The 27,468-nt window shown below is 44.5% G+C and overlaps 1 protein-coding gene and 1 pseudogene across 1 annotated transcript in view; one reads left to right on the plus strand and one right to left on the minus strand.

Annotated features, from left to right (window-relative positions):
• The window catches only part of LOC126195214 (ATP-binding cassette subfamily G member 4-like), a 299,475-nt gene that overhangs the window by 111,679 nt on the left and 160,328 nt on the right, over positions 1–27,468 (minus strand). The window contains exon 3 of the mRNA XM_049933733.1: positions 5,431–5,620. Within this exon, the coding sequence (XP_049789690.1) occupies positions 5,431–5,620 (190 nt within the window). The remainder of the gene's footprint in view (positions 1–5,430; positions 5,621–27,468) is intronic.
• Positions 1,473–1,590, plus strand: LOC126195858 (5S ribosomal RNA; annotated as a pseudogene).

Genomic DNA, 27,468 nt, shown 5'->3' on the forward strand with positions numbered 1-27,468 from the left:
TAGTCAGCTTTCTTTCTTTCCTATATACTGATATGTAAAGAGACTCTTCGCATTTCATGTAATCTTTGAACTTTACTTTCCGACAGAGTGTAATGTGTAAGCGTGTGCATATATGTGGCAGGGAAAGGTGGCTGTGGGCATCACAAGAGTGTGACACCCATGTAATCTGGCACTATCGATACGAGCTGGAAACATGTGCGGTGACCTGTTTCTCAGGACTGTCATGGTTTATATAATTGTATCCAGTTTTGTATTGTCTGGAGCTTCCTATCATGTAAATAATGTGTGAAGTACTCGATGAGCTATCTTTTGTAAGAACTAAATTCGATTAGACTTCTAGTAGCTTTCTGTTTTATCACAGAAACAGTTAACCGAAAGTCAAAGAAACTAGTGGAACATATTTCGCCTTTTGTAATATGACGAAAGACCAGGCCTCTGACGCTTACGTTCTCGGATGAGGGTATGACGTCTATCGTCTTATCGTCTGCGAGCAGTCGTCCACATTCCAGAGATGCTAACGACGGTAACAGGTGAACCTCTGATGGTTCTCACTGTTCCAGTGAACTTCGTTGTCCTCAGATAACAAAGTGTCCTTTTTGCAATCCGCTACAGTATGTTTCCAAATTCTCTGTACTCGGAATCTATGGTATGACTTCTCCTATTACATCATTTTAAATATTGTTGACGAAGTCACTTATGACTTTCACTTAACTTTTCGGTCAAACCTGCACACATAGGTATAGATGTCAAACAACTAATAAACAACAAATTTATTGATGCGGATATTTTCCGTAGCAAGCATATAAATATTCTTTTTATAAATTAAACGCAAAAGAAAATCCCACAAAACTGGAAGAAAGCGAAAGTAGGCCTAATATTAGCGTAGGCTACAACACAGATGCCAAAATTGTTTCCACTGAACCCACAAAAATAGGACTACTTGAGAAAGTTAAAAACGGGATGACAATACCAAACTAAAAGCAAAAGCTATTCATCTGCTTATCAAATAGGTTTTAGGAAAGAACGTTCCAACTGCTGAGTTAGTTTTACTTTACAGCTTACTGGGAAACAGCAGTGAAACAAAAAATTTGACGATTATAGATTCCCGGAAGCCTTTGATAGTGTTTGAAGAGGAAACTCAGGGATCAATGAAGTATATAGGGTACGTCTTACATGTGACATCTGTAAGTTAGATAAGGAACGAAAATGCATTATTTGTGTAGATTCTTGATGGAGAAGTGACATACGTAGTCCCAACAAGCAAAGGAGTGAGACAATGACGCAATTTATCACCTACCCTATTTAACGTCTGTATCGACGACGGCACACTGAAGTGCGAAAGAAACTAGTATAGGCATGCGTATTCAAATACAGAGATATGTGAACAGGCAGAATACGGCGCTGCGGTGGGCAACGCCTATATAAAACAACAAGTGTCTGGCGCATTTGTTAGGTCGGTTACTGTTGCTGCGGGCAACGGCCTTGCCGCAGTGGATACACCGGTTCCCGCCAGATCACCGAAGTTAAGCGCTGTCGGACGTGGCCGGCACTTGGATGGGTGACCATCCGGGCCGCCATGTGCTGTTGCCATTTTTCGGGGTGCACTCAGCCTCGTGATGCCAATTGAGGAGCTACTCGACCGAATAGTAGCGGCTCCGGTCACAGAAAACCATCATAACGTCATCCACGAAAGTGAAGCTAGTGCTGAATGCACGCGTGAAAAGACGCACTCAGAGAAGGAGCACAGGGTCACAATAACTTTGACTGATGATTGCATCGTGTTCAAGGCTTTGGCAGTCAGTACGTCCATGCAACATTATGCTTCCCCAGACACATAACATCTGGACCACAAAATCGATCATGTTCTACAATGTTGCCGTGTGGATTACCTGTTACTACTTCTCACCATGTGAGATTACGTCCAGAATCACTACGCAAACTGAGAAGAGCATGTGATCCCACTGATCGCCGGTCCTGTGCCTGTGCTCTCGGCCAACATCACAAATACACTCACAGGTCAGCGCTATTGTGACAGTGTACGCTTTCCACACGTGCGTCTTTTCAGGGGTGCATTCGGCCCTGACTCCATTTTTATTGATGACGATGCGGGACACGTTGAGGGCCCTTGGAACGGGGGATACTCGGCGACCGGGCTGGCCTGCCAATTCCCCCCGACTTAAATACCATCGAGCACCATGGAATGCATTACGGAGGCATATTGCTGCCCATTCACATGCACCAATGACCAGCAGATGTCAACCTCGATGGTGGAGGCATGGAACATGCTACCGAAGTATTCCTTACCAACCTTGTGGCCAGCATGGGAGCGCATTGCAGAACATGCGTTGTTGACCATGTTGATCATACACCATGTAAAGGAATTATATAATTTTTTTAATGAATATATAGACACTAGTTCAACTACCAGAGATTAATGCGTAAAGCATTTGCTGAACAAAAGAAGCGTTACGCTCTTCGTTTATTAGTTTTAGAATAAGTTACCTTTCGCTGTTATCCTGTCCTAGAGTTAAGACGTGTTGTGCCATTTCTTACTGATAAAATTGGGTTAAATAATGAAAGTGATTTTGAAGCAGAGCGATTTCATCTTTTGTGATACCATGGGTCCCAGCTCCTGAAATTCTTACTATTATTTTTAATTTTATGCAGAGAATTTAGATGGAGGCGACGATCTTCACGGCGACGCTGGTCAACAATAGAGGTACATGAATGTGGTCATCTTCTTCCTTTCGTGGCCGCTACCGTCAATTTCAATATATTTGCCGCGACATTCAGAACCTGCAGTCTTTCTTTTCATTTAATTCCGAAGTCCACGCATTTACGTTCTAAGATGAAAAAAAAATGGTTCAAATGGCTCTGAGCACTATGGGACTCAACGGCTGTGGTTATCAGTCCCCTAGAACTTAGAACTACTTAAACCTAACTAACCTAAGGAAATCACACACATCCATGCCCGAGGCAGGATTCGAACCTGCGACCGTAGCAGTCGCACGGTTCCGGACTGCGCGCCTAGAACCGCGAGACCACCGCGGCCGGCTTCTACGATGAGAAATGCATTTAGCCTAGCGGTTCTAGGCGCTTCAGTCTGGAACCGCGCGACCGCTACGGTCGCAGGTTCGAATCCTGCCTCGGGCATGGATGTGTGTGATGTCCTTAGGTTAGTTAGGTTTAAGTAGTTCTAAATTCTAGGGGACTGATGACCTCAGATGTTAAGTCCCATAGTGCTCAGAGCCATTTGAACCATTTGAACCATAAATGCATTTAACTGTAATTCTTTTTATCCAGGCCACGGTGGATGGTTGCACTCAAAATGTACGTGCCTCTATCCCGTTCGTATGTTCTCATACATTTGAGTGTGTACAAGCGTAACTATATTTAAGACTCATTTCCTACACAGTATTAACGCTTTTTTTTCTGACCACTCATTCGCAAATGTACGTAGCCTCTTATTTGATGTAGTCAGTCGGCCGTATTCTTTAATAACATTATTTGTAACATTCAGTGGCTTAGTTTCCACAATTGATCTTTGCCTGTGTCGGAACAGCGCTTCACGCAAAGTATTTATAACGCGACATCCACAATAACTTTTATTTCAAAATTTCGACGACCGACTGAATAAATATTTTTCTAACAATAACAATAGCAAAAAATAATAATATAAGAGGACGCATTATAACCATATACCATGAACCACCCTTTGTAATTTCCAGTGGACCATCATAATTCGCGGTGAACTCAGTCTAACTATTATCGTCGAATAAAAGTCTCGTTTCTGTTCGTCTCATTACGTAGTTACCTTCTACACTATATCGTAGCTATTGTTTCTACAGGGTGAAAAATATTTAAACCGACAAACTCTGGGAGGTTGTAGGGGACATCAGAACAAATATTTTTCCATAATGTCATTTTTTGGTTCAAAAATTGGTTCAAATGGCTCTGAGCACTATGGGACTCAACTTCTGAGGTCATTAGTCCCCTAGAACTTAGAACTAGTTAAACCTAACTAACCTAAGGACATCACACACATCCATGCCCGAGGCAGGATTCGAACTTGCGACCGTAGCGGTCTCGCGGTTCCAGACTGCAGCGCCTAGAACCGCGCAGCCACTTCGACCGGCCGTCATTTTTTCCTACGAGGATTATTTAAACTGTTGGAGGCCGTATTACGCTCTTCAGTAGTTATAGGGCGTATTACGCTCTTCAGTTGTAGGCAACTGCTGTCCACCAGTGTAGTAGTGCATTGTCTCTGTTTACTAATGGTGCGATACACCTGGGATGAGTACACTGATATGGTTGGTGCGTACTACATAGCGCACCACAACGGACGAGCTGCACAGCGGGTTTATCAACAACAATATCCTAATCGCCGTATCCCGCATCATACGACATTTGATGCTGTGTACCAACGTCTGCGTGAGACCAGGTCATTTAGCAGATTCCCTGGCTAGGGATGCCGTCGCACGATAAGAACGCTGAAAGTTGCGGAAGCTGTCTTGGAGCATGTGGAGCGGGATCCTTCAATCAGCACTCGTGCAACTGCACGTCACATGGGGACGAATCAGACGACTGTAAGAACAGTCTTTCGAGAGCAATTGTTACGTTCATTTCACTTACAGCGTGTCCACAACCTGGAACCAGTTGATTATCCACCCAGAGCACAGTTTTCGCAGTGGTACCTGGAACAGTGTGAAATGCGTCCTACATTTCCATCCTCTGTGTTGTTTACCGATGAAGTAACGTTCGGGCGTGATGGAGTCTTCAACATGCACAATTCGCATGTTTGGAGTGAGGATAACCCACATGCCATAGTTACTAGCGCTCATCAAGTGCGGTTCTTCGTTAATGTGTGGGTCGGTGTTGTTGGAGAATGTTTAATTGGGCCGTATCTGCTACCTAGTTGTTGTCTCTTGGTCATAAAAAAATGGAAAAGTGTTTGTTGGTTTAATTAATTTGCCGCCAAAGAAATCTTCCTCTACCGGTTTAAATACTCCTCATAGGAAAAAATGACATTAGGGAAAAATAATTGTTTTGATGTCCCCTACAACCTCCCAGAGTTTGTCGGTTTAAATACTGTATGTGTGGATCTAGTTTCATAGAGTTAAGCTACTTGGAAGTGATTCATCACTCGAAAGTTACTTCAGTCCTTATGTTTTGCACACAAGTGCACTAAACTGTTCAGACGATGATGCAAATTTGTTTTCACATTTTAATTGTTGCACGCACATATTAGGATTCTTCAGGTAGCAATGCTGCAGATAGTTTACTATCACATCTAATAAGCATACAACGCAACTCTTTCGAAAATAAGGAGTATAGTGTAGAGAGACATAAGTGAGGGGTTTAGGGACAACGAGTGACTCAGAGAGGCTACGAGAGTGAGAGAAGGGAAGAGAGTGGCGAACGGGAACTTACGACAGCCCTCCTCTGGTGCTCGGTCAGGTCTGGGTCCAGCTTGAGCCTGGCTGCAACCATCATTGCCTCGATTAGCTTGAGATTCGGCTGCAGGATGTCCTCCTGCATGACGTAACAGGAGACGCGACGAAAGCTCTGTAGATTCCGTGGCTTGCCGTTTACCAGCACTGAGCCCGACACACCTCGTAACCTGCAATAAAGCCAGGGGTCCTATAATGCATGACAGCTTTGGGGGATTAAAGGGACCAGACTGCTACGGTCATCGGTCCCATGACAGCTTTAGAGCGCAGACGGCTTGCGCCATTAACCAACAAATAAAACTCGATTAAAAAGAAGAACAGAAATTTTATTATATTTAATTCACATAGAACACAACTAAAAAATTTCTAATCCTTACAGACACATTATCTGAAAACCTGCAACAACAAAACAAATAAAAAAAGAAAATTTGGCGTCAGCCGACTCTGTGCAGCTGAATAAACGCTAGTATACATAGAGAGTACGTTAATTTGTTTCTGATTTCAGCAACACTGATCTAAAATAAGTTCACGAAAATAGTGAAACTTCTCACAGCTGAAGATATACGAGGAGACTGCACAAAGTAAGTTATATATATATATATATATTTATGGCAGGCCAATTAGCTTTTACTGAATGCTGCACTGCGCTTAAAAGTGACACATGTGTAAAAGCATTTTTCAACGTAGTCATCACGTCCCTATAAACAACGATGGGAACAGAAGTTTGACAAGCGGGTCCACAGTCTTCTACATGTACATGATTACTCTGCAATTCACTATTAAGACCTGGCAGAGGGTTCATCGAACTATCTTTAAGCTACCTCTCTTCCGTTCCACCCTCGTTTCCCGCGCATGGGAAAAACGAACCCTTGAAACTTCTCGTGTGAGCTCTGATTTCTCTTATTTCATCATCGTTGTCATTTGTCCCAATGTAGTTGGACACCAGCAAAATATTTTCACAGTCTGAGGATCAAGTAGGTGATTGAAATTTCATGTGAAGAGGAGGGCGGGCAAGCGTAGTGTAAGCAATATCTTTGGTAGACCTGTTACATTTTCTAAGTATTCTGCCAATAAATCGCCGTCTGTGGTTTAATTTCCTCACAACATTATCTATGTGACCATTCCAATTTAACTTATTCGTAACTGTAGCCCGTGAGTATTTAGCTAAGTGCCGGCCGAAGTGGCCGTGCGGTTAAAGGCGCTGCAGTCTGGAACCGCAAGACCGCTACGGTCGCAGGTTCGAATCCTGCCTCGGGCATGGCTGTTTGTGATGTCCTTAGGTTAGTTAGGTTTAACTAGTTCTAGGGGACTTATGACCTCAGCAGTTGAGTCCCATAGTGCTCAGAGCCATTATTTAGCTAAGTGTACAGCCGTTATATCTGCGTGATTTATCGTGTAGCTGAAATTCAGCGGATGCCTTTTACTGGGCTTATGGATGACTACACACTTAACGTTATTTATAATCAATTGCCAATTTTTGCACCATATACATGTATTGTGTGAATCATTTTGCAATTCTTTTTGAATAGCTAATGATTTTACATGACTGTTGATGACGGTATCATCTGCAAACAATCTAAGAGGGCTGCTCAAGTTGTCTCCGAAGTCGTTCATATAGATCAGAAACAACAGAGGGCCTATAAAATTTCCTTGGGGAACGCCAAATATTACTTTCGTTTTACTCGATGACATTCCGTCAGTTATTATGAACTGTGACCTTTCTGACAGAAAATCACGAATCCAGTCACACGACTGAGACAATAGCCATGCAATTTGATGAGAAGTCGCTTGTGAGGAAAGGTTTCGAAAGCTTTCTGGAAATCTAAAAATATGGGATCAATTTGAGGTCTGCCGATAGCACACATTACTTCTTGTGTTTCACAAGAACGATATTTCGTGTATCCGTGTTAGCTATTTGACAATGAATCCTTTTCTTCGAGGTAATTCGTAATGTCCGAACACAATATTCGTTCCAGAATCCTACAGCAAATCGACGTTACTGATATGGGTGTGTAATTTAGCGGATTCCTCCTGGTTTCTTTCTTGGCTATTGATATGACTTGTGCAGCTTTCCACTTTTAGGTACAAATCTTTCTACGAGCGAGCGGTTGTATATGATTGCTAAGTATGGAGCTACTGTATCAGCTTATTCTGAAACGAGCATGACTGCACCGGAGGCCTTGGCAGTTCTAAGTGTTTTAACGTAAATCGCTACACCACAGACTCCCAGGTTACTTATGTTGGCAGTTGTTCTTGATTCGAATTCTCGAAGATTTACTTCCTCTTTTGTGAAGGTATTCCGGAAAATCGTGTTTAGTGACTCTGCTTACTGGCACTGTCATCAATAAGATCACCATTGTTACAGCGCAGTGAAAGTATTGATTCCGTCTGGCCACTGGTGTACATTACATTCGACAGAATATCTAAAGGGTTTCTAGAAGATTCTGAGACATAATTTCGTTGTGGACACTATTACAAGCATTTCGCAGTAACTTTCGAGCTTCTGTAAAACTTCGCCAGTATTGGGGATTTTGCATTCGCTAAATTTTTTAATGAAAACATTTCGCTTTTGGCTGTTATTTATTGCTACTGTATTTTCAAGATGTTGTCATTTTCAAACATTGTGGGATGTTTTAACGCACTCAGTAATATAAATGTGCGACATGCTATGTAAGAAAAGTTTCATGTTGTGTTGTTAATTTATCTGCTTTCCTTGTACCAAACACGTTAGAAAGCTTGTGAAATAATGATATTAAACACTCAAGTTTAAATTTCATGTAGTAGGCGTGGTTAAAGATACAAAGAGATGAGCTGTCGTACGGAAGAGCAGATAAATTCACAACAAAACATGCAACTGCTCCCATACATCATAGCACAGCGTTGTAGGATATTATTGAGTGGGTTACAATATACCACAATGCTTGAAAATGGGCATATGTCGCAATTTCAATTGCAATAAATAATGTTTCCAGTGAATAATGGAATGATTTCATTTAAAATCTGTAAGAATGTTCTACCAATCGCTCACTTCCTCGACGACAGAAAGTCACTCCTTCGTCCATTCGAGAACCGCTCTACGAAAGTAATCCATTTTTTCCCAAAACTCTGCGATTGCTGCGAATCTTTTCCTCGATTGCCTCGACACTGACGTCTGTTGCCGATGTCAAGGGCCTTCCTTTCCGATTATCAATCCCCACGCCTGTGCTGCGTTGGTCAGACTGTTGACGCCATTTCACTATGCCTAGACGCGACACTGCCTTTGGTCTATATACTGCCAGAATTTCACTGTGAGTCTGTGTGCAACTTCGGAGCACGTTTCCAGGTGCCATGCCATTTCACTAGAACACTGTGATGCACGGTGTCTACATGAAATCCAGAAGATGTACTCTCTCCTGACGATGCATCACTCTTGTTGCACGATGAGCCCAGTGTGGGACGACATTTGTAACTCACTATTTGAAGTCCCCTCGCACTGGTTTAAGATGGCCGAAATCAATTTAAAAAATGTACGAGCTCGACTGCTGCTTTCCTATGCGGATAGCGAAATTCCGGTTTGTGAGTAAATCAAAACTGTAATTTTCAGTGACATCTCGTCTCTTCTCCTTCCGTTTTCTCGTTTTACCGGTTATACGAGGGATGTTCAGTAAGCTATAAAACACATCTTTTTTCTCTGAAAGCAGGTTGGTTTTATGCCAACGGCCTAGTCGCAGTAGTAACGCCGGTTCCCGTCAGATCACCGAAGTTAAGCGCTGTCGGACTGGGCTAGCTCTTGGATGGGTGACCATCCGGTCTGCCGAGCGCTGTTTGCAAGCGGGGTGCACTCAGCCCTTGTGAGGCAAACTGAGGAGCTAATTGATTGAGAAGTAGCGGCTCCGGTCTCGGAAACTGACATACGGCCGGGAGAGCGGTGTGCTGACCACATATCCCTCCATATCCGCATCCAGTATATACTGTCTCCCTATATAAAAAGACTTATTTCCGGACCTTTATAATATAATAAAATAATGGAATAAATTATAATAAAATTTCAAATGCGTGGCTTTTTAAAATGTATTGAAATAATAAGATTGATTTCTGGCATGAATGACAAGCACAATAAGATGAGCTATGCCTGGAAATGAGTTCGTATTAGCTCATATTATTTTACAGAGGGGAAGTAGTTTCTTTCTCCGCTGTAGATTTGTGCTTACCCTTCTTTATAATGGTACGTTTGGTCACCGTGTTCACCTTCGAAGTTCACCTTGAGCTTATCGGATCTTCGTAATTTCCCAAAGTACACACGTGGGCTTCAGTTCTTGTAATTATCGTACTATTTGAAATAACAACTCACACGACCTTTCTGTTAATAAAACAATACTGTATTTTTCTAAACGGTGCACATACGAAATACTTATTCATAGCGACCCCAAAATGGCGGTCTACAATTACTCGCTTAAAAATGGCGTGATTCTCACTCGTTCACTAGCTGAGCGCGAATTCTTCCTTCCTACCACTGGTACAAGAAAAACTCCTCTGTCTTTTAACAACTGAGAATCAAAAATACATGACAGTAGGCATAGGCTCTACGCTGGGCTACCGCTTCATCTTTTATCTTTGTCTTTAAAGAAGACGAAAATATAAAAGAAATGCAAAAGGTTTATCACAAATGACACCTGTGGGCTGAGGATGACACGGCGGCCAGTCCGTACCTTTGGGCCTTCATGGCCTGTGCAAGACGAGTTTAGTTTAGTTTTAGGTTGGTTTTATCCAGGACTCCAATACACCATGTTATTTCCCAATCTTTCGGCTTCAAAACCCTGTTTTTCAGCGCAATCTCCGTCCAATGTGGAGACCTTACGTCGCCTTAGTGGGCGGGCGTGAACGCTCGAGTGGTACCACTCTACTGGCTGACGTCTTGCTACATCAACAATGTCACCATCATGCACGTACTGTTTGCCGCGGAGTGCATCCTTCATCGGGAGAAACAGATGGAAGTCGGAAGGTGTGAGACCCAGGTTGTACGGAGGATGAGGAAGAACAGTCCAATAAAGTTTTGTGTGCTCTTTTCGGGTGCGAAGAGTTGTGTGACGCTGTGTGTTGTCACGGAGAAGGGAAGTTCGTTTGGGCCGGCCGGCCAGTCTGGAACTGCGCGACCGCTACGGTCGCACGTTCGAATCCTTCCTCGGGCATGGATGTGTGTTGTGGTCTCCTTAGGTTAGTTAGGTTTAAATAGTTGTAGGTTCTTGGAGACTGATGACCTGAGATGTTAAGTCCCATAGTGCTCAGAGGCATTTGAACCATATTTTTTTTTTTTGTTTTTTTTGAGAAGTTAGTTTGCATTTTTGTCGAGATGAACACTTTGAAGTCCTTTCTTCAAATTTCTTGAGGGTAGCACAATACACTTCAGAGTCAAGAGTTGATCGTTGCATCATGAGGGAGAACATCAAACAGATAACCCCTTCAGAGTCCCAGAAGACCGTCGCCTTGCCTGAGGGTACGGCTGGAAATTCCACTTCAGAGGAGAAACGATGTAGCGCAATTCAATGCATAGTCGCTTTGTTTCCGGTTCTGAGTGATGAGTCCTGTTTCATCGCCTTGTGACGACGATCGACAAAAAATTGTCACGATGAGCCTCGTAAGGTACAAGCAATTCCATAGAGATGGTTCTTCGATGCTCTTCATGCTCTTCTGTTAGGCGGCAAAGAACCCAGCGGGCACAGACCTTTGAGTACCCTCAACTCGTGGACGAGTGTGTCAGCACTACCAAAAGAGACGTCCAGTTGAGCAGCGAGGTGTTTGGTTGTGATCCGTCGATCACCTCGAGTGGGAGTGTCCGCACGTTCCAACAATACAGGAGTCACAGCTGTGTGCGGCCGACCGGCACGCAGGCCATCGAAAGGTTTCCGCTACCTTGCTGCTATGATGACAGACGCCTCGTCCAACGACTCACCGTGCTTTTGTTCACTGTAGGGTCTCGGCAGACATCCTCTAAGCGCCTATGAATATCTGCGATGCTCTGATAGTGCGCCAGAAGGAAGTCAGTGGCAGCTGTCTGCTTGGAACGCACCTCTGTTACAGGCACTTCCGGAATCTACAGGGGGTGAAGCAGGAATAATCCACGATGTCCCCACAGAAAATCCCACATTATTTGACGCGAATCTGGCCGACAAAAAATGTGTTGCATTACTTATTGAACGCCCCTCTTAAATGTTTACTTCAAAAATTTACTCTTTGAGAAATGAGTTGTCATTTACCAGCTCATTAACTAGCTTTCACGGTATCTGTTCATTTCACAACTAAAATCATGTATCAAACATAAGTTTTTAGTTTCTAGTTTTACAATAAATAATTCTGACACTTTAATGCTTTGCAAACATCAATTGCTTGTGCAAGATATACGGTAGTACTTGCGAGTCAACGGTAACTAGGAGAACAGTGCCACTGAGAGTGAGGTCATTAGCGGACGACGAAGACCTGTGGCCTTTTTTAAAGAAATCATCTCAGAATTCACATTAAGTGTTATAGCGACGTCTCAGGAAACGTTAACGTGAGTGTCCATGAAATGGTTCGTGACCCACCCCTACCAAATGCGAGTCCAGTGTGCTAACTGTTGCTCCACCTCACATGGTAGCAGTAAGAACTATGTCAAGAAAGAAATAGTTCACTATTGCTGGCACATTCGTCGTAAGAGAATCCGCAGCTGCGTTGAAATTTAAAATTTGTCCTTTATATTACCGTCCCAGATGCACATTATTTTTTATGTTAAGTAGTTTCGACATTATCTACTCACCTTCTGATCTATGTTGTTGCGAAAGCAGCGCGTCCGTCTATACCGAAGGTTCTTATTACAACATCGTCGTAAAATGTGCAACCTAGACGGTGAAATGAATGGATAAATTTTAAACAAGTATTTGATAGATGTAACTAGCTATAGCAACTTTGCTAGTGAGTAGCATAACGAACTCATTAGAGGGAAGAGATATGTTAAGAGAAAACTGGAACTAAATAACTATCATAAAGTGAAGAATTCGTGAAGAAGAAATTTGTATGCGGTCATATGATGATTGTGAAAAGTACTGGATTTAAAAGAAAGGAGATATGGTGATCTAGGTAGCTGATGCTGGCGAAATGATACACTCCTGGAAATTGAAATAAGAACACCGTGAATTCATTGTCCCAGGAAGGGGAAACTTTATTGACACATTCCTGGGGTCAGATACATCACATGATCACACTGACAGAACCACAGGCACATAGACACAGGCAACAGAGCATGCACAATGTCGGCACTAGTACAGTGTATATCCACCTTTCGCAGCAATGCAGGCTGCTATTCTCCCATGGAGACGATCGTAGAGATGCTGGATGTAGTCCTGTGGAACGGCTTGCCATGCCATTTCCACCTGGCGCCTCAGTTGGACCAGCGTTCGTGCTGGACGTGCAGACCGCGTGAGACGACGCTTCATCCAGTCCCAAACATGCTCAATGGGGGACAGATCCGGAGATCTTGCTGGCCAGGGTAGTTGACTTACACCTTCTAGAGCACGTTGGGTGGCACGGGATACATGCGGACGTGCATTGTCCTGTTGGAACAGCAAGTTCCCTTGCCGGTCTAGGAATGGTAGAACGATGGGTTCGATGACGGTTTGGATGTACCGTGTTCTATTCAGTGTCCCCTCGACGATCACCAGTGGTGTACGGCCAGTGTAGGAGATCGCTCCCCACACCATGATGCCGGGTGTTGGCCCTGTGTGCCTCGGTCGTATGCAGTCCTGATTGTGGCGCTCACCTGCACGGCGCCAAACACGCATACGACCATCATTGGCACCAAGGCAGAAGCGACTCTCATCGCTGAAGACGACACGTCTCCATTCGTCCCTCCATTCACGCCTGTCGCGACACCACTGGAGGCGGGCTGCACGATGTTGGGGCGTGAGCGGAAGACGGCCTAACGGTGTGCGGGACCGTAGCCCAGCTTCATGGAGACGGTTGCGAATGGTCCTCGCCGATACCCCAGGAGCAACAGTGTCCCTAATTTGCTGGGAAGTGGCGGTGCGGTCCCCTACGGCACTGCGTAGGATCCTACGGTCTTGGCGTGCATCCGTGCGTCGCTGCGGTCTGGTCCCAGGTCGACGGGCACGTGCACCTTCCGCCGACCACTGGCGACAACATCGATGTACTGTGGAGACCTCACGCCCCACGTGTTGAGCAATTCGGCGGTACGTCCACCCGGCCTCCCGCATGCCCACTATACGCCCTCGCTCAAAGTCCGTCAACTGCACATACGGTTCACGTCCACGCTGTCGCGGCATGCTACCAGTGTTAAAGACTGCGATGGAGCTCCGTATGCCACGGCAAACTGGCTGACACTGACGGCGGCGGTGCACAAATGCTGCGCAGCTAGCGCCATTCGACGGCCAACACCGCGGTTCCTGGTGTGTCCGCTGTGCCGTGCGTGTGATCATTGCTTGTACAGCCCTCTCGCAGTGTCCGGAGCAAGTATGGTGGGTCTGACACACCGGTGTCAATGTGTTCTTTTTTCCATTTCCAGGAGTGTATAATGCATTTAACACACTGCAGTACCTGTGTTGTTCAGAAATACGAAGCAATGTTTCTTCGGTCATGCACTTTTCCTTTTGACATCTACATCTACATAAATATTCTGCAAACTATCGTACGGTGCGTGGCGGAGGGTACCCAGTACCATTACTAATCGCTTCCTTTCCTGTTCCACTCGCAAACAGAGCGAGGGAAAAACGACTATCTATATGCCTCCGCATGAGCCCTTATTTCTCACATCTTATCGTCACGGTCCTTACGTGCAATGTATGTTGGTGGCAGTAGAATCGTCAGGCAGTCACCTTCAAATGCCGGTTCTCCAAATTTTCTCAAGAATGTTTCTCGAAAATAATGTCGCCTCCCCACCAGCGTTTCCCGTTTGTGTTCTCGAAGCATTTCCGTAACACTTACATGTTGTTCGAACTTACCGGTAACAAATCTAGCAGCCCACCTCTGAATTGCTTCGATGTCTTCCTTCAACCTGACTCGTATCCTAAACACTAGTGCAGTACTCAAGAATACGTCACATTAGCGTTCTAAATGCGGTCTCCTTTACACTTGAATCACTCTTCCCTAAAATTCTCCCTATAATTCGCATTCCCTTCCACATTTCATATCGCTTTGCAACGTTAACCCAATATATTTAAACGACTTCACTGTATACTTGTAACACTGTACCGGAAGGTTACAGGTTTGTTCTTCCTACACACCGGCATTAACTTACAGTTTCCCACATTTAGAGCCAGCTGCCATTCATCGCACCAACTAGAAATTTTGTCTAAGTCGTCTTGTATCCTCCCATAGTCGCTCAGCTGCAACACCTTACCGTACACCACAGCATAATCAACAAACAACAGCAGATTGCTGCCCATCCTGCGCCCCAAATCATTTATAGGTTTATGAGAACAACAGCGGTCCTATCATACCTCCCTGGGGCAGTGTTGACAGATACCCTTGTCTCTCATGAACATTCGCCGTCGAGGACAACAATGGATTCTATTACTTAATAAGTCTTCGAGCCACTCAAATGTCTGTGAACTTATTCCACATGGTCGTACCTTCGTTAACAGCCTGCAACAGGGCACCGTGTCAAATGCGTTTTGGAAATCCAGAAATATGGAATATGACTGTTGCCCTTAATCCATAGCTCGCAGTATATCATGTGAGAAAAGGGCAGGCTGGGTTTCGCTAGAGCGATGCTTTCTAAAGCCTTGCTGATTCGTGGATATATGCTTTTCAATATCAAGAAAATTTAATATATTTGAACTGAAAACATGCTCAAGGATTCTGCAGCAAACCGAAATTAGGGATATTGGTCTGTAATTTTGCAGGTTCGTTCTTTTACCCTTCTTATAGACTGGAGGCACCTGTGCCTTTTTCCACTCACTTGGGACTTCACGATAAATGCTGGCTAGGCAAGGGGCCAATGCTGTAGAGTACTCTTTGTAAAACCGAACTGGGTGCTACCTTCAACTGTCACATCAGACTGGTCAACAAGGGACAGAATGGAAGCCTTAGGTCCGCTCAACCATTTTACATAGGACCAGGACTTACTCGGGTTCTCTGTCACGTCTTTTGTTAAGGTTGTGATGATGGTAGTAGTTGTATGCTTAGTGCATATATCTTTTCACAGACGTACGAATCTCTACTAGCCTTCAAATATTGTCATTTGTGCGTTCTCATTTGAACCGAGAGTACAACAGCCTCTGCTTCCTCACCGTCTTCCGAATTTCATTATTAAACAATGGTGGATCTTTTCTATCCTTTATGCTCACTCTTAGGACGTAAACATAGGCAGAAGTTAGAAACATGTGTAACACTGCTTATCCGTCCAAATGACTTTTTTTCCATTGCTGTATAGTCCGGATGGCTTAGGCACCATGTTTTCCTGTTATGGGCATTTGCATAACTCTCCAGACCACGATTAACAATCTGCTCAAACTTGCCCGTTATTCCTCTAAATTCATGTTACTGGAAGTAAGTGATGTCAAGTCAGGTGAGATGCTAACAACAACTTAACCGCTCAATGTAGCAGGAACGTTCTCCTAGGATTCTTTTCTGATTTATTACCTTTCGTTGTCATAGTTGCTATAGTGACATCATGATCGCTAATCCCCGTTTCTACAAAGACATTGTCGCTAAGGTCCGGCCTGTTTGTAGCTACAAAGTCTAAGATACTTCCATTGGATGTGGGCTGCCGAGCTAGTTGCACAGGACAGTTTTCAGGAAACGTGTTCAGAAGTATTCCGCACGACTGTCTGTCTGTCCCTCCGCAGTGAATCCATGGACATTCCATCTATATTCGGCAGGTTAAAGTAGTTTCCAACTGAATGCATGAACTGGGTGTTTCCGCGCTACTGACCGTAGACTTTCTTTGAAGCCTCTAGAACTGTCACGAGCCGGCCGCTGGTGGCAGAGCGGTTCTAGGCGCTTCAGTCTGGAACCGCGCATCCGCTACGGTCGCAGGTTCGAATCGTGCCTCGGGCATGGATGTGTGTGATGTCCTTAGGTTAGTTAGGTTTAAGTAGTTCTAAGTTCTAGGGGACTGATGACCTCAGATGTTAAGTCCCATAGTGCTCAGAGCCATTTGAACTGTCACGGCGGAATCGGGTGGCCGGTAAAAACATCCAACAATTAACTTGGTTTCACCTACATCTGTTATACGAGACCAGATAATTTCACTACCATACTCAACACTCAGCTTCGACCTCAATAGAGGCAATATTTTTGTCAACTTCAACGAAAACTCCCCCTCCTATGGCTTCTTATGCATGTCCGAAAGAACATTGCTTCGTACTTATGAACAACATAGGCACTGCAATATCGTATTTATTCGCCAACATCGGGCAAGCGACTTTCAATTAAAATGTCTCCACTGTACGGAAATATACATGATGGATGTGTGAGGGCAGTTTGTAGACACATGGTTGACGACATACGAGAAGTTTGGATCCGGCCGTGAAGCGTGCTGAGGTAGTCGGCACGTAAGGTGGTCAGGCGACCGCTCTCGCTATGCGGGCAATCTGAGTTCGAATGCGAATGCATTTCATGTATAACGTATTGTGGCTACATGAAAATAGAACATAAATGGGTGGTAGGAATTGTTTTTACTGTTACATCATTACAACTGAAAGCAGTGTTCTAGTATCATTGCAGTGTTGTATTTCAGTGGCTACAACTGGACGAAACTTGCCATCAGAATAACTAAAAGAAGGAAAGTAACTTAGGGTTTAAAGTCCCATCGTAACGACGTCATTAGTACACAAGATCGGATCGGGGAAGGGAAGGAAATAAGCGGTTTCCTTTTCAAAGAAACCACCACAGAATGTGCCTTAAGCAATCTAGTGGAACACAGGAAAATTCGGTAAGGGATTTGAAAATCTGTCCTCCCGCATGCGAATCCATTGTCTTGAAACTGCGCTACCTTACTCGCTATTGTACAGCAGCATTTCCTATCCGTGAACTGTGATATTTTGACGAGGCTAATATTGTTAGAGGGCAGTTGCAGTAGTTACAATACACAGGATGACTCAAAAGTGCGTCAACATTTGAAAAATCAATACTTCACAGAGTAATGTAGTTAGAGAGGTAAAAATTAACACACTTGCTTTAAATGACATGGAGTTTTATGGAAACAACAATATGACCAACAGGTTGCATTTCGTATGATACGAAAATAATAATTAGCATAACAACTGATTTTTTAGTAAACATGATATTCTTTATAACAAATGCACAACGTATCGGCCATTCATTCATCAACAATACTTTTAGTCGGGGGGCAATATGAACAGCACTGTATCAGTAGATATGGTGAGGAATTGCCGTCGGATGTTGTCTTTTAGCATCCTTAATGAGTCCAGACGATCGTGGTAGACTTGCGACTTCAGAAATTCCCACAACCAACAATTAAACGGTCTGAGGTCCGGGGACCAGGTAGGCCAAGCACGATGGAAGTGACAACTCAGCACGCGAGCTTCCCCAACCGATGTGCAAGAGATCTTTCACACGTGTCGCAATGTGGGGTGTAACGCCATCCCGCATAACAGTGGCAGGTATATATCAGCCAGTTTGGGGATGATGCGATTTTGCAACATATCGGCGTACCTCGCACCAGTCACGCTAACATTCTGAAAAGTAGCACACCGGTTTTTGTTCTCGTATTTGGTTTTAATAAAATACCATGTCATCTCAGCCACGCATGTCAAGTTTTACCTCTCTACCTACGCGATTCTGTCAATTAGTGCAATTTCAAACGTTAACTAACTTTCGGGTCACCCTGTATATTGGCGAGCCTAAAGATTATGACCTTTTGCTTAATAGCTTGTTGGTCCGCCTTTTAAGCGCAATACAGAAACGATTTTGTGTGGTATGTATTCGACTAGTCAAAAAAAAAAAATGGCTCTGAGTACTATGGACTTAAATTCTGAGGTCATCAGTCCCCTAGAACTTAGAACTACTTAAACCTAACTAACCTAAGGACATCGCACACATCCATGCCCGAGGTAGGATTCGAACCTGCGACCGTAGCGGTCGCGCGGCTCCAGACTGTAGCGTCTAGAACCGCTGGGCCACCCCGGCCGGCATTCGACTAGTCCTTGGTAAGTTTACAGAGCCTCATGTCATCGGAGGCCGGTGATTTTTAGGACCCGGCAGCGTCCCAGATGAGTCCATCGGCTTCAGATCAGGTGAATTTAGTGGGCACGACATCAACGTTTCACTAACATGGTGTAGCACAATTCTAGCCTCGTGAGAAGGACAGAGACCCTGTTAGAAAATGCAGTTGCCGTCGAGGAAGACATCAGACATGAAGGGATGGAGATGGTTCGCAATAAAGCCCACGTAGTCTACAACCGCCATGATGTCTTTGATTACAACAACAGGTCCCATGGAAGCCCAGGTGCGGTGCATGTTTCGAGCAACTTTCACTTAGATGACGGAGTATCCGGACATGACCATCGAGCTGATGTGATAAGAAACGCAATTCATCCGACCACGAGACATGCTTCAGTCGATCCACTGTCCAATATCTATCTTTAGAATTATAAGTGATGATGTCTGAACGGTATGCTCCGAAACACATGTGACTGCACCCAGCTTTGTGTACTGCCGTACGATCTGCCATAGATCGCTGCCTATCCTGCTTTAGAAAGCTCTGAAGCATGAACATCGACACCTTCTCGCCTACTCGTGGCTTCACCGTCCTTAAAGCACTTACCACATATGACAACGATAGAAGCATGTGAACACCCGAACAGCTTGGCTGTTTCCGATAAGGTCGATCCCAGCCGGCAGGACATAACAATCGAACCTTTGTCGACTTGGCTTGTCACTTGATATCCACATCTGCGGTCCGTATCGTCGCTGGAATAAATCCTCATTCGGCTCTTCTCCGATTGTACACTTCCCTTGCCAGGTCGCGTGACCAAAACGTCACTAGGTGGCATTCAATCTCGCGCTAAGCAGTAGTCATGTTTCCAGTTATATTTATTATGTGGTCGAACGCCCTACATTACGCCACGTAATTCAACTGTCTGTGAACGGTGAGTCAATTTTATAGTGTGTGTACTTATATTTAACTTTTCTGTGTGTTGTGTTCCTCAGGCGCATTTGGGAATTTGCCCTGACAAGTGAGTAAATTCACCCAAAAACTTGGGCTGGTCAGGGAACAGGATACTTTAATTAATTTGCCACCTATTAAATCCGATGAGATCGACAGGAAGTGCAAAATGGCTAAGCAGGGATGGCTAGAGGACAAATGTAAATATGTAGAGGTTTATCTCACTAGGGGTAAGGTAGATACTGCCTACAGGAAACCCAGTTCTAAGCAAAGAAGGGAAAGCAGAGAGGTGGAAGGAGTATATAGAGCGTCTATACAAGGCCGATGTACTTGAGGACAATATTATGGAAATGGAAGAGAATGTGGATGAAGATGAAATTGGAGATACGATACTGCGTGAAAAGTTTGACAGAGCACTGAAAGACCTGAGTCGAAACAAGGCCCCGGGAGTAGACAACATTCCATTAGAATTACTGATGGCCTTGGGAGAACCAGTCCTGACAAAACTCTACCATCTGGTGAGCAAAATGTATGAGACAGGCGAAATACCCTCAGACTTCAAGAAGAATATAATAATTCCAATCCCAAAGAAAGCAGGTTTTGACAGATGTGAAAATTACCGAACTATCAGTTTAATAAGTCACAGCTGCAAAATACTAACGCGAATTCTTGACAGACGAATGGAAAAACTGGTAGAAGCGGACCTTGGGGAAGATCAGTTTGGATTCCGTAGAAATGTTGGAACACGTGAGGCAATACTAACCTTACGACTTATCTTAGAAGAAAGATTAAGAAAAGGCAAACCTACGTTTCTAGCATTTGTAGACGGAGAGAAAGCTTTTGACAACGTTAACTGGAATACTCTCTTTCAAATTCTGAAGGTGGCAGGGGTAAAATACAGGGAGCGAAAGGCTATTTACGATTTGTACAGATACCAGATGGCAGTTATAAGAGTCGAGGGGCATGAAAGGGAAGCAGTGGTTGGGAAGGGAGTGAGACAGGGTTGTAGCCTCTCCCCGATGTTATTCAATCTGTATATTGAGCAAGCAGTAAAGGAAACAAAAGAAAAATTCGGAATAGGTATTAAAATTCATGGAGAAGAAGTAAAAACTTTGAGGTTCGCCGATGACATTGTAATTCTGTCAGAGACAGCAAAGGACTTGGAAGAGCAGTTGAACGGAATGGACAGTGTCTTGAAAGGAGGATATAAGATGAACATCAACAAAAGCAAAACGAGGATAATGGAATGTAGTCAAATTAAATCGGGTGATGCTGAGGGGATTAGATTAGGAAATGAGACACTTAAAGCAGTAAAGGAGTTTTGCTATTTAGGTAGCAAAATAAGTGATGATGGTCGAAATAGAGAGGATATAAAATGTACACTGGCAATGGCAAGGAAATCGTTTCTGAAGAAGAGAAATTTGTTAACATCGAGTATAGATTTAAGTGTGAGGAATTCGTTTCTGAAAGTATTTGTATGGATTGTAGCCATGTATGGAAGTGAAACATGGACGATAAATAGTTTGGACAAGAAGAGAATAGAAGCTTTCGAAATGTGGTGCTACAGAAGAATGCTGAAGATTAGATGGGTAGATCACATAACTAATGATGAAGTATTGAATAGAATTGGGGAGAAGAGGAGTATGTGGCACAACTTGACAAAAAGGAGGGACCGGTTAGTAGAACATGTTCTGAGGCATCAAGGGATCACAAATTTAGCATTGGAGGGCTGCGTGGTGGGTAAAAATCTCTAGAGGGAGACCAAGAGATGAATACACTAAGCAGATTCAGAAGGATGTGGGTTGCAGTAGGTACTGGGAGATGAAGAAGCTTGCACAGGATAGGGTAGCTTGGAGAGCTGCATTAAACCTGTCTCAGGGCTGAAGACCACAACAACAACAACATCAAATCCGGGTCGTTTCTGTTGTTATAGTCACTTCTAAGAATAAATTAACCAAATCAGTACTTTGTTCACACTTATAGGATGTAATTAGAATAAAACATCTGGTACTACCTAACCTAAAAAAGTAAAGTATTGCAGAGTAAGGCACAGCGGGTGGACAAAAACATGGAACCACCAACAATACAAACCCTTAGACTGCCTAATACAATGTAGGAAACGCGTTATAGTTGAAAACTGCTTGCAGCCGTCTCGGAATGGATAAATACAGGTCCCGTATGATTTTCAAGGGTTTCTGTATCACTCTTCCTGCAAAATAGGGCAAGTTCGAGTAATGCTGAAAAATGAAATGTTCGTATGGCAATGTTAGACGGGAGACCCCCCCCCCCACCCCCATACAGGGTGTTCGGCCGCCGGGTTGCAAATCTTAGTTGAGGTGACGCCACATTCGGCGACTTGCGCGTCGGTGGTGATGATGATAGGATAATACAACACTCCGTCCACCAGCGAAAGAAATCTCAAAGCCGGCTGGGAATCGAACCTGGGCCCGCTGCATGGCCTGCGTTACCATTCAGCTAAGCAGGCGGACACTCAGGTATTGGTGATGGAGCAGGACAGCTACCACGCACCCTTATCTTCAAAGTAGACCATAATGGCTCAATAATATTAAGATACGATGATCTGGGGGCCAAAGGAGATGCGGCAATTCATCCTCGTGTTCACAAAATCAGTTCTGGACGATACGACCTGTGTTAAGAGGGGTCCTATCGTTTTAGAACACTTACTGTAGCATGTTATGGATCCGATCAGCCAAAATGATCACATAATCCTTTGCTGTAATGCGACTTTGCACAGTAGCTGTGTGGCCCATGGAACACAAGGATACAGCTACCCAAAGCATCAACGAATCCCCGCCATGTTCCACTCTTGCCAAATGACATTTTTCCATTGCTCTACAGGCCAGATTTGTGGCTTCGGCAGCACGTTTTCCTGTTACTGATGTGCGGTTTTCGTATTTTAGCTCACCCTGCAATTTCCAGCTGATGGAGTTCACTTCTTATTGTTCAGGTGCTGATACGATTCGTGAGTGCGACATGCAGTTTTGCAGTTGCCTTCCCCTTACTTTTCATCACAATCTTCTTCAATGACCGTCCTCCACGATCAAACAACACAAACTTTCGGCCCCGTAATGACTTAGTGGATGATAGTTTTCTGCTTTCCCTGATGTGGTATAAATCATCGGTGCGGTTCCCCTTGAAACACCAAATAATTCGGATATTTTGTTTACGGAGGCACCCCCATACGAGCGCCGACACTTTGCCCATATTCGAATTCACGTATCTTCGACTTAATGCATTCGCAACTACACAGAACACTGTTCTGATAACGGCTAATACTTGAAACATATTGAGAGCATCGCAGAGGTGCCGTTCCTTGTTAAGTACATCAACGCAACCTGCAGGTTTGGTTAGCATCTGCATTTATGTTCAAGCAGGCTTATATCAGAGTGTTTCTATATTTCTATCCGACCTTTGCTGTCCAACCTTTGTACACTACTGGCCATTAAAATTGCTATTCCACGAAGAAATGCAGATGATAAACGGGTATTCATTGGACAAATATATTATACTAGAAATGACATGTGATGACATTTTCACGCATTTTGGGTGCATAGATCCTCAGAAATTAGTACCCAGAACAACCACCTCTGACCGTAATAACGGCCTTGATACGGTGGGGCATTGAGTCAAACAGAGCTTGGATGGCGTGTACAGGTACAGCTGCCCATGCAGCTTCAACACGATACCACAGTTCATCAAGAGTAGTGACTGGCGTATTGTGACGAGCCAGTTCCTCAGTCACCATTGACCAGACTTTTGAATTGGTGAGAGATCTGGAGAATCTGCTGGCCAGAGCAGCAGTCGAACATTTCCTGTATCCAGAAAGGCCCGTACAGGACCTACAACATGAGGTCTTGCATTATCCTGCTGAAATGTAGCGTTTCACAGGGATCAAATGAAGGGTAGAGCCCCGGGTCGTAACACATCTGAAATGTAACGTCCACTGTTAAAAGTGCCGTCAATGCGAACAAGAGGTGACCGAGACGTCTGACCAATGGCACCCCATACCATCACGCCGGGTGATACGCCAGTATGGCGATGACGAACATACGCTTCCAATGTGCCTTCACCGCGATGTCGCCAAACACGAGCTGATAGTCCATGCTGCTGCAAACGTCGTCGAACTGTTCGTGCAGATGGTTGTTGTCTTGCAAATGTCCCAAGCTGTTGACTCAGGGATCGAGACGTGGCTGCACGATCCGTTACAGCCATGCGGATAATATGCCTGTCATCTCGACTGCTAGTGATACGAGGCCTTTGGGATCCAGTACGGCGTTCCGTATTACCTTCCTGAACGCACCGATTCCACATTCTCAGTCATTGGAACACGACTGACGGGAGCAGCAATGTCGCGGTACGATAAACCGCAATCGCGATAGGCTACACTCCGACCTTTATCAAAGTCGGAAACGTGATGGTACGCATTTCTCCTCCTTACACGAGGCATCACAACAACGTTTCACCAGACAACGGTTGGAAACTTTCCTCATGTCATCACGTTGTAAGTGTCACCACCGGCGCCAACCTTGTGTGAATTCTCTGAAAAGCTAACCATTTGCATATCACAGCATCTTTTTCCTGTCGGTTAAATTTCGCGTCTGTAGCACGTCATCTTCGTGGTGTAGCAATTTTAATGGCCAGTAGTGCATATTAATGGAATTCATAACGTATGTGTTGACTACTGTATAGTGTGTCCAGAAACGTACGCTCAAGCTCTTGAGCAAGTAATGCGGCATACTCTTATAAATCTCTTATCCTATCCAAGAGGAAAGCGCCTTGCGAAGATGCTGCGCACGGAAGAACTAGACGACCGCACGCCTTCGCAGCTATTGCGTGGCCTTCAGATGCACAAAAAGTCCTAACGGTCTGGGCCGGCGACCTCGATGCTTTAGCGCAGACTGCACTTGTGTTGTGGAACTGTATCCGTCTACGGGCATGTAGAGCGTAGAGTGATGTGTGCACGTTTACCTTTCGAAATCAGGAACGAAAAACACTCTATTAGCCTTGTAATGTGCAGTATGACAGGAAAGTCTAATAAGTTTCGGTCTTCTGACAAGACAATAAACGGATCATAACGGAATAGCCTCCCTTTGTGACCGAGCGGTTTTAGGCGCTTCAGTCTGGAACCGCGCGACCTCTGCCGTCGCAAGTTCGAATTCTGCCTCGGGCATGGATGTGTGTGATGTCCTTAGGTTAGTTAGGTTTAAGTAGTTATAAGTTCTAGGGGACTGATGACGTCAGGTGTTAAGTCCCATAGTGCTCAGAGCCATTTGAACCATAACGGGATCGAAACGCAGGCTAGCAGAGTAAGGCCGAAACAAAACAATGGCTTTTCCAAAACTGTTTCGCTGCGGAAAATCGTACTGTGATTCCTTCTTTATTCCATCATAGTCCGAACAGGTGTAGAAACGCCCAACGGTAACGACCGACTGCCGTGTCATCCTCATCCGATAAGTGTCGCTGGCTGCGAATATGGAGGGGCATGTGGTCAGCACACCGTTTTCCCGCCTGCTGTTGGATTACGAGACCGGAGCCGCTAATTCTCAGTCAAGTAGCTCCTCAATGGGACTGACAAGGGCTGAGTGCACTCCGCTTTCCAACTGTAATCAGTAGACCCGAATGGTCAACCACCTAAGTGCTACATAAGCTCGACAGCGCTTAACGTCGGAGATGTGACGGGAACCGGTGTTATCACTGCAGCAAGGCCGGTTGCTCAAAATTATTCCGAAACCAGTGACCCCAGGATAGAAAATCAACTACAATCACATGAGGACAGGCGGCGAAACCTAATGGGATACCTAGACGATTCTTCTACGCGGCGCGGGGTAGCCGAGCGGTGTCAGGCACCTTACCATGGTTCGCGCGGCTTTCCCCGTCGGAGGTTCGAGTTCTCCTTCGGGCATTGGTGTGTGTGTGTGTGTTTTGTCATTAACGTAAGTTAGATTAAGTAGTTTGTAAGCCTAGGGACCGATGACCTCAGATGATTGGCCCCATAGGAACGTACCACAAATTTCCAAATTTTCCTCTATACAGAGTACGGGAAAGAACTTGCTCCTCTGCTAGTAGCAGTGTACTGTAGGTTGCTGGAGGAACGATGCGTTTCCAGTGGTTAGAAAAACGCGTAGTTCATTCCCATGTTCAAGAAAGGTCGTCGAAGAGACGCACAAAGACCTGTCTATTTGACTTCAGTCTATTGCAGAATTTTGGAACACGTTTTATGGATGGTCGCATATTGCAACCTCTTTTCAGACTGAAAATCTGTCTAGGAATCAACGTGTATTCCACAACATTGTTCACAAGAGTCAAAAGGCAACAGGTACCGGAACGAGGTTGATGTCATGTTCTTTGACTACCGGTAGGCGTTTCATATCGTTTTGCACTGTTGCCCAATAAGTTATACACGAGAGTAAGGTACATCAGACCAGCTATGTGACTGGATTGAAGAGTTCTTTTCATACGCAAAACAGCATATTATTATCAATAGACAAAATCTTGTAAGTATTACAGCACATTACTGTTCACGACATACGTAAACGACCTAGTAGACAAGCTCTATGATACTGTTCGTAGATGATTAAGTTGTATATAGAGAAGTCGCAACACTAGAAAACTTTAGCGAGATGCAGGGAGACTTTCAGAGAATCGACACTCGGTGCAGGGGATTGGCAATTTACTCCCAACATAAAGAAACGTAGCTCATTGTGCATAAATAAGCAGAAGAACCTGTTATTTTATGATTACATGATTGCCAAACAGTTACTGGAATCATCCACATCCATTAAATATCTGAGGGTATGCGTACGGAGCGATTTAAAGTGGAACGCTCAAATAAAGCTAGTCGTAGGAAGAACAGATGTCAAACAGATTCACTGGAAGAATCATAAGGGACTGTAGACTACCCACAAAGGGGGTAGCTTACGCCGGCCGGTTGGCCTTGCGGTTCTAGGCGCTTCATTCTGGAACCGCGTGACCGCTACGGTCGCAGGTTCAAATCCTGCCTCGGGCATGGATGTGTGTGATGTCCTTATGTTAGTTAGGTTTAAGTAGTTCTAAGTTCTAGGGGACTGATGACCACAGATGTTAAGTCCCATTGTGCTCAGAGCCATTTTTGGGTAGCTTACAAAACTCTCTTTCGGTCGATACATGAGTATTGCTCGTCACTCCGGATCCCTTGTCAGATATGATTTGTATATGAAAGACAGAGGGTCCAAACAAGAGCTGGGCGTTTCTTCACAGGTTTGTCTAGCAGGTGTGAGAGAGTCATCGAGATGATAGCCCAACTCCACTGGCAGACAGTACAAGACAAGCTGTGCATCAAGATCTGGTTTAGGGTTAAAATTCCGAAAGTGTACGCTCCTAGAAGAGTTAACCAACATATTTGTACATTGTTTCGCTAAGGGACCATGAAGACAAGATGAAAGAGATTTGAGCTCGCACGGAGGCTTACAAACAATCGTTGTTCGTCACATAATTCGCGAGTGGAACAGGAAAGAGAGTAGTATTTTTCGAGACGCCACCACATAAATGAAGAGTGCAGCGGCAGCAAGTACTGTTCAGAACCATATGTGATAGAGTAATTGAATCAACGCTAATGTGGAGTGCGAGTGATGATGGGAGATGCGCCCGAGTCACCTAGATACCAGTTAGAGTAATTCTGTAGCTGACGAGATAGTTCACGGCCGAACGCTTCCGTTCCTCCACCTGCCCCAAAGTCGGTTCGACGTGGGATATCTCCTTCTTCTTCTCATCCAGATTAACTGCGGGTTCCCAGGCCTTACTAGGGATGTAGACACTATCACGATTAATCAGCAGCCCCGTTACTCTAATCCCGAGAGATTTTTTAATGATAGGCTCTCAGAAGTCAGCCGTCTGTGTCAGAACCTTGATCGCAATCCAACC

The sequence above is a fragment of the Schistocerca nitens genome, chromosome 7, assembly GCF_023898315.1.
Source record: "Schistocerca nitens isolate TAMUIC-IGC-003100 chromosome 7, iqSchNite1.1, whole genome shotgun sequence".
NCBI lineage: Eukaryota > Metazoa > Arthropoda > Insecta > Orthoptera > Acrididae > Schistocerca > Schistocerca nitens.